We start from the raw sequence: 8,802 nt of genomic DNA, 5'->3' as shown, positions 1-8,802 counted from the left end.
GACCGTCATGGTGAGCGAACGTCAGTCAGTAAACAACTGAGCGTTTAATGGACTCATCGTTCACGGCGGTGAGGCGGAATAAATATCACTGTTGTCATATCGAGGGAAAAGAGAACAGCAACTCCAGACATCACTCACACGCTTCACGCTGATCTATTTACTGCTTGACACTGGATTGTTACATCCTGTCATCACAACATGCAACTGATTCTCTGATGACCAGAGGTGGGCAATCTTTTGGGTTCAGAGATTTGTTTAGATTTTTTTTGAAAATGGAAAGATGGGTCCAATGAATCGAGTCAGTCACCGGATTCAACTGTATCATCTGAGTCCATGGTGTTTCCAGTTCATCTGCTGACTCGATTCAGTGAACCAATCATCTGCTCTTGCAGTGTTTCTGCTCAGTCTACTGACTTGAGTCAGTCTACTTATTCGTCCACCCCGTGAATTTGCGGTGTTTCTTGTGAGTCCGCTGAACAAAGTCAGTCACACAATTCAACTGAATCATCGCAGTTTGCAGTGTTTCTGGTGAGTCCATTGACTTGAGCCAAGTAACCAAATCATCCGTGTCTTCTGTGTTTCCGGTCCGTTCATTAACTCATGTCAGTCACCTGATTTAACAGACTCATAAAAGTGTGGTGTTTCCACTGAGTCTGCTCACTTGAGTCATTGAACCAAATTATCCTACTCTGCAGTGTTTCAGGAACATTTGCTCACTCAAGTCAATAAACCAAATGATCGGACTCCACAGTATTTCCGTTCAGACCTCTAAGTCGAGTCAGTCACTTGATTCCACTAAATTACCTGCCATGAATCCCCTGACTGAACTGCTGAGTTCACTACAAGTCAGTCAGCCAAATTATTTTCGGCTGCACTTTTTCCGGTGCATCAGTTAACTCGAGTCAGTCACCCAATTCAATTGAAACATCTGTTTCTCGTGAATTTGCTGACTTGAGTAATTGAACCAAATCATTTGAGTGTGCAGTATTTCCAGTGAATACCCCAACTCAAATCAGTCATCCCTTCCAACTGAATAATCTGAGTCTGTAGTGAGTCCACCATACTCAAATCAATCATCCGATTCAACCAAACTATGAGTCTGGGGATTTGGTTCAATGACTTGAGTTAGCAGACTAAGATGATTCAGTTGGATCGGGTAACTGATTTAAGTTGTTTGACTCACCGGAAACACTGCAAACTGAGATGATTTGGTTCATTCAATGGAATCAGGGGAGTCTGAAGTGTTACCGGTGATTCCGCCAACTCGAGTGAGTCACCCAGTTAATCAGAATAAGAATTATCTGAGTCTACAGTGTTTCCGGGAAGTTTGCTAACTTAAGTCAGACATCCGATTCAACCGAATCGTCTGAGTTTGTGGTGAGTCCCCCAACTCAAGTCAGTCATACAATTCAACTGAGTCATGAGTCAGTTGATTTGGTTCCCTGACTCAAGTTAACACACTCAGCTAATTGTTTAATTGGGTACTTGAGTTAGCAGTCTCACTGGAAACATTGGTACATTATTTGAGTCTGCAGTGTTTCTGGTAAGTCTGTTAATTTGAGCCAGTCGCCGCGTTTAACTAAATCATCTGAATCTGCCAGTTAGCAAAGCAAATCATCTCTGAGTCTGCAGTATTTTCAATGAGTCTGCTGACACAAGTTAAGGAACCAAGTATCCACAGTCCACAGTTTTTCCAGTGAGTCCAACTTCTTGAGTCAGTCACCTGATTCTATCAACCCATTTGAAGCTGTGGTGTTTCCGGCGCATCTGTTGACTCGAGTGAGTCATCCGATTCTGCTGAAGTATCTGAGTTTGCAGTCTTTTTGATGAGTCCACTTACTCGAGTCAGTGAACCCTCTGGAAACACTGAAATAATCTGAGTCAGTGATGTTTCCGTGAGTCTACGAGCTCAAGCTGTGTAGTCAACATCAGCCTGCCAAATGACTCATATGATACCAGGTTAATGGAGCCCTTGTGATTCTTGATTCAGTACAAAGATTCAAATTATTAACCAGGGTGATTCAAGAACGGACCTGCTAGAACGGACATGGTCCAAGCCCTTGATTTATTGAGCCACAACCACAAGTGTGCGGTGGCCATTTGCCTTAACCAGGTGTGTCAGAGCATAGTGGTGGGGTTGGAAAGATAGAACGAGCCACAAGGCATCAATAAATATGAGATTGAGTGTGTCATTTCTTCTCTCGAGTGTTCTTGAAAGCTCCATCGTCATCTTGTCCTCCTGTCATTCACCTACACTGCGAGAGGCAATCTAAATTAAAACAGTCTGCAACACCGCGATGAGTCTCATTTTATTTTATGGCGGATTAGCGGCTAATCCACGGTTAATCCTTGTGAGGAAGGTAGCGGCTAAATGTCAACAAGCGTCCTGTTAAAACATGCAAATTACAAGGAGCCTCCTCTGTTTGCTACATGGCCCGTCTTCCCCATTTGAGAAACAAATAAAAAAAACAAAAATTATGCCTCCATTTGCATTTTTATTGCAGCGCGGTATGTAAACGTGTGCGCCTGTGATACAAATAATTACACGCTGTAAAAAGCCAACTTTCCATTAAAAATAGTTTTACCTGCAGGCTTGATTGAGATTTAATCCCGCCATCGTAGCTGCTAATGAATTCAGCATTTGTCAAGTGTGGGAAGTAGCTGGACCCAAGAGCAGGCGGAGGCTGATGCAAAATGATGAACAGTTTATTGAGCAAAGGTTATGGAGGTGGTCATGGATGTGTTGGCAGGCGGCGGCGTGGACAGAACAGGCGGCTGGCACTCAACTATTTGTATACAAGCCACTAAAAAGTCAATTTTCCATTGCATGTCAGTTTTTAATTCATTTTGTAATTTGTTTTCTCTGTTGCTGTAGACAGGCTGTGAACTCTCTGTGGGGGTCCAGTGGTGGCCTGGTCTTGGGCCATGAGTAGCAGCTGGCGGGACCATCTCCAGAACCTTTGCGCGTGGAACACCTAAAATGGGGTTGATGAAAGCTGGTTTCTAATCATTGTGAAAACCACCTGACCTTTCTCACATCTTGAGCCCCTTCAAGATCCTCCAAGATTCATCTTTTTTGCGGACTTTCTGTCTCAACAATGAAAGATAAACTTCTTTATTTCCTGCTCCTCCCTGCATTGTTGTTCCTGCGGCTGCCCTCTGTGGTCAGCGGGGACTGCTGGCTGATTGAGGGGGACAAAGGCTATGTTTGGCTGGCGATCTGCAGTCAGAACCAGCCCCCCTATGAGACCATACCCCAGCACATCAACAGCACGGTAGGTAGCATTCCCTGCTTTTACGACCCCTTAATCTCTGATTTTCTTTGAGTTTTTGTCAATATTTCGTCTCCTCGGGTAAGAGTCTGTGGTCTCCTTTAGGAACCCCACAATTAGTAATATAATTTACATCTAGACTCTGGTTGGGCCATTGCAAAATCCCGTTCTTTTGTTAATTTGGGGACCGATGGCAATACTAGCCGGAGATCTTGTCTGATGGCGAAAGCTATGCAGGGTTGACCCTGGCTGGGAGGGGAGATACCAGGCACTGTGATATTTGTCTGTTATTTACTAGTGACCTATTTAGGTTTTACCCCACCACTCTGCCAAAGTCAGATGGGATAAGCTCCAGCCTATATGTTTTACAGCTATACTAGCCAGAGTACGCCCAATCTTGTCTGATCTAGGAACCTAAGCAGGGTTGGGCCTGGTTATGATGGGAGATACCAGGCACTGTAAGATTTACCTGTCATTGACTGGCAACCCGTTCAGGGTTTAGCTCTCTTCTCAGCCATAATCAGATGGGATCGGTTCCAGTCTACCTGTATAACAACCATTCTACCCTAAAAATGTGCAATCTCGTATGATCTAGGAGGCTAAGAAGGGTTGGTTTTAGTACTTGGATGAAAGACTGCTGGGATTACCAGATACTGTAATCTTTACCTGTGTTCGATTGACAAACAGTTTCAGGATTATCCAGCCTCTTACCTTGAAGGAGCTAGGCTCCGGCCCAAGTATGTTTTAGAGCTCATTAGAGTCGTACATCTCTTGGTAGGACTCAGCTGGCCAACCCTGTTGATTATAAAGCCCCCCTCAAAGCACACTCAAGCCCCTAATTTAAAGGTCATTTGTAGGTGGTTACTAACAATGTTCGAGAAGAGCACATTTGGTTAACAGGCAATTTGATTTGATTCACCTTACAGGTTCATGACCTGAGGCTGAACGAGAACAAGCTGAAAGCTGTGCTCCTCACCTCAATGTACCGCTTCACCAACCTCACTGACCTCAACCTCACCAAGAACGACATCAGCTACATTGAGGACGGGGCCTTTGCCGGACAGGCCAACCTTCAGGTTTTGGCACTGCTCTTCTATATTGTGTTGTTGTAGTAAAGATTGTGAGAGATTTCAGTGTTGTGTTTCTGTCAGGTTCTCCAGCTGGGTTACAACAAGCTGACAAACCTGACGGAGGGTATGTTACGAGGCCTGGGTCGGATGCAATGCCTCTTCCTTCAGCACAACCTCATTGAGGTCATAGCCACCAATGCCTTCTGGGAGAGCCCCAGCCTCAGTAGCCTAGACCTGTCGTCCAACAAGCTGGCCCGCCTGGACCCGTCCACCTTCACAGTCCTCAACCGGCTAATGGTGTGCGAGCTAGCCGGGAACCCTTTCCACTGTGGCTGCGAGCTCTATAGCTTCCTCACCTGGCTGGAAGCCTTCAACAACGTCACGCACACCTACGACCGCCTCCAGTGTGAGACCCCACGCGAACTCAATGGTTACTCCATTCTGGGCCCCTCACTGGGACACGGGAGGAATGCCCGAGTCATCCTTTCCACCAGATGTCAAGACGGCGTGATCATTCCAGGCATTTCGTCAACCGGACCAGAAATGGATGGCTCCGGCATGGGTTTGGACAATCCGGACCCCGGCCTGTATCACCAGCCGAGCTTTTCCTCCACCCCTCACCCTACCAACAACCACCAGATCTCAATGAAGCTCCAGACTGTGTCCCTCTTCAGCGCCTTAGTGGTGGTTCAGATACCACGACCATACAGTAAGATGTACGTTATGTCACAGTACAACCACACCTTCGTGGCGGACATTATGCCCCTGAATAACAAGAGGGAGGTGGTAACATTGGATAAACTCCGGCCACACACCAACTACACCTACTGTGTTGCCTCTGTTGGGAAAACCCAGCGCTACAACCACACTTGCCTGTCCTTTACCACACGGGCTGTGGGACCAGCGGACCCCCGCAGCAACCCATCCACCACGACACACTATATAATGACTATTCTGGGGTGTCTCTTCGGCATGGTCATTGTACTGGGCTGCGTCTACTATTGCCTCAAACGGCGACGCATCCAGGAGGAGAAGGAGAAAGCTTTGAGTGTGAAGAAAACCATCCTGGAGATGAGGTATGACAGCTCGTACACCAGCCTGTTCTAAATTTAGGTTCGGGACCCAAAAGTGGATGTGGGCTTGAAATTTCACATCACTGTTGTAGTGACCAAAATGATGATGATTATCAGTATCATCGTCAAGAGTTTTCCCAGTTGTTTACATTGCTTAAATTTGCATCTAAGACTCATGTATTAACAAGAAATACCAAGATTAGTTCTCCAAATTCTGAAATCTAACCATCAAAACCATCAACATATCTTGCATCATATCTAGAAAGGGGAGGAGAATGATTTGAGTGTAGAGGAAAACATTTTGGAGATGCATGAGCTACGAGAGCTTGTACACCAGGCTTTAACAAATTAAGGGTGACGACCCAACATCATGTATTATAATGTACTTTGCATAGGATATAGTGAAATAACCTTATGTGTCTGCTCAGTAATTCTGTGTCAAAATGCCATCCAAGTTACTAAACATAAATGCACCTTTAATCCAGGAAGAGAAGAAGAAAGCTTTGAATGAGAGGGAAACCTTTTTGGGGATGAAGTACGAGCCCTCTACACTAGCCTATTCCAAATTTAGAGTCAGGACCCAAAAATAGGTGCCAAAGCAAAACCTTTCAGCCTTTCCACGTCCCTTTAGACTTGGTGGATCTTTGACGAGCCTGTCTGCCAAGTCATTAGCGAAGAAACTCGATGTGGGGCTGGTTATCATGTAAATAATTTTCAGAAATAGGTTTAATTTGATTGATGGGCAAGCCTTCCCAACTATTTGTATACCCAACTATTTCTATACGCAATTTAAGGCACTTTTACATACTGTATCAAATTTAAAACAGAATAACATTTTAAACACAAATAATGATATGATATTGCCACCCCTCAGGTATGGCCCAGAGACGGCAGCAGCGGTGGCCAGCGACACGGCTGCCATGCAGCGTCTACAAGATCAGGTCCTCCACCAACACCACCACGGGGGGGCTGCGGGCAGCAAGTTGCCCCCCTCGGCCTCCTCTAGCACAGGCATGCTCCACGGCTCTGCCAACACCACTTCTTCCCGCCTCTCCAGTTTACCACAGGTAGAGAACATGGCCAGCACCTTTTCCGAGGTCATGGGCACCAAGGGGAGCTACATGGACGTAAGGAATGCTGTGGAGGGCCGAGAGGGGGAGATGGTGGCGGTGAGTGCAGGTGGGGAGGTCGTTTTAGATATACGAGGCGGCGGAGCTGAAAACAGGAGAGACGTGGTTGAGGATTCTGATGAGGATGGCCGTGGTTCAGCATCAGAGATCTCCACCATCGCCAAGGAGGTGGACAAGGTGAACCAGATCATAAACAACTGCATTGACGCTCTCAAACTGGATGCTTCGACTAACGTGGAGAATGCAAGTGTCATGTCCTCCCCGCATCCTCCAGTTTGCATGGCATCCCATCCGCGGAACCTGCTGCCCCTTGCTTCAGGAGATCAAATCATGGCCTCTTCACCAAAGGCGAACCCCAAGTCCCATCCTCAAACTCAAGCTGCTCCACAGCCTCAAGTTCACCCTCAACTGCACCAGAAGCCTCTTCCTCCCTCCATGGCCCCAGTGCCCCTAGTGATGCCCCTGTCAGAGCGTCCTGGTATCAGCGGTGGGGGTTTCCTTTCTCCTCCATACCGTGACCCACCCCCGGCTAACGCAGTGCGGCCCCTTCAGAGGCAGTTGAGCGCAGACACCGCCGTGGCCAGGAACCGTTGCGGAACCCCTGCCATCGGGGGGCCGGTCAAGAGTGGCCGGGTGTTCAGCATGGATGTACCTGAGAAACGTAACGACCCGCCCAAGTACCCATCAGAAAAAAGCAGCCCAGTGGGTAGTTCAGTAGGGGGCTGCAATGGAATGGGGAGTGTCAACGGGGGCGGCGGGGTGAGCATGAATGGCAGTGGCATAGCATGTAGTAATGGAAGTGGAGGTCGAGGTGGGGCATCTGGTTCTGGTCCTGGTCCTGGCCTGCAACAGAAGCAGCAGCACCACCACCTGGAGGTTCAGTCCGATTACCACAGCTCCGAACACCGCCATTCCTTCCCTGCGCTCTACTACGAGGGCGGCAGCGAGTCACCCTCAATGGCCCAGAAAGAGTCCTTCCTTAAACCACTGGGGCGCTCCAAAAGGGATGCCGCAGCTGCCTATTCACAGCTGTCGCCTGCCCGCCACCACCACCACTACAACTCGGGTTACTCTTCTAGTCCCGAGTACTCATCGGAGAGCACACTGCGGATCTGGGAGCGATTCCGTCCATACAAGAAGAGTCCGCGGGAGGAGGCGTCTTACATCGCAGCGGGCCATGCCCTGCGCAAGAAGGTGCAGTTCGCCAAGGATGAGGACCTTCATGACATTTTAGACTACTGGAAGGGTGTTTCCGCCCAGCAGAAGCTGTAAGCCGAGTCGAATCGAATCAAAAGGAAGGTTGGGTGCCAAGAGCAGACTAAAAAATGTGGGTGATAATGTAGCAGGACACATTTCCTCTCAGTTTGCCCGTTGGAGGGAAGGTTAAGGATGTATATTTTCTTTATAAAATGTTTTGATGTTAATTTGACTGCCTCCTACTGGGCACTTTGGTTCTCGCAGGTGCCCAACACTGATGAGCTAAACCAGAGGTGTCAAGCTCTTTATCATCACGGGCCTCATCACAGTTATGGGGCCGTTATGACTGTGAAAACCACATAAATGCATAGTCACCTCATCATATTACACTGAACCGCCACATAGTCACGATTTGGCATTCGCAAATTTGCCTATTTGCAGATTTTTTTGAGGAACCTATCCTCCGTTATCGCTGAAGCACTAGCCTATTTATTGTTTTTGGGCCATGTCTCATAAAAATATTGATTTGGCACCATGTTGTGGCATCTAATGGAAATTACAATACTTTTTGTGGGTATCAATCATTCAGATTTCAGCGGGTTTACTATATTCAAATGAAATTATGTTCAAGTCATGGAAAATTATGGCATCCAAATATTTAAGAATACCATGACTGTTCAAATAATGTTAATAAGGGATTTGGTGAAAACATGGTATATATTTGTGATACAAGGGAAGAGAAAAACTTTGATACAAGAACAAACTTATTTAGTATAGATGATATGTTATTTGGGCACATAAAATGATGCAGCGGACAAGATCTCATCCACGGACCTTGAGATTCACAGATGTGAGCGAAACAAAGGTGATTTTTTTTTTTCCCACAAAGTATCTCATTACTAGGGGAACGTTGAAACCGAGCTATCTCGCTGGCAGCAGCTGCCCTTTTCTTGGCTTAAGCCAGCACGCGCACTCTCACTTTAATTACATCAAACCACCGTTCACCCAACAATCGTTCCACCACACCGCCAACACCTGCTCCTCCTACACAAGCACCATT

The 8,802-nt window shown here is 47.0% G+C and overlaps 1 protein-coding gene across 1 annotated transcript; it reads left to right on the top strand.

Annotated features, from left to right (window-relative positions):
* The first annotated feature begins 3,098 nt into the window (after positions 1-3,098).
* LOC133403727 (protein phosphatase 1 regulatory subunit 29-like) lies at positions 3,099-7,817 on the top strand. The gene is made up of 5 exons (XM_061678916.1): positions 3,099-3,275; positions 4,199-4,348; positions 4,424-5,418; positions 6,290-6,818; positions 6,894-7,817. Exons 1-5 carry the CDS (start codon positions 3,099-3,101, stop codon positions 7,815-7,817), a joined length of 2,775 nt encoding a protein of 924 aa, XP_061534900.1.
* The last annotated feature ends 985 nt before the right edge of the window (positions 7,818-8,802 follow it).

This window comes from Phycodurus eques, chromosome 6, assembly GCF_024500275.1.
Source record: "Phycodurus eques isolate BA_2022a chromosome 6, UOR_Pequ_1.1, whole genome shotgun sequence".
NCBI classification, from domain to species: Eukaryota; Metazoa; Chordata; class Actinopteri; order Syngnathiformes; family Syngnathidae; genus Phycodurus; species Phycodurus eques.
This window is presented reverse-complemented; position numbering and strand designations above follow the sequence as displayed.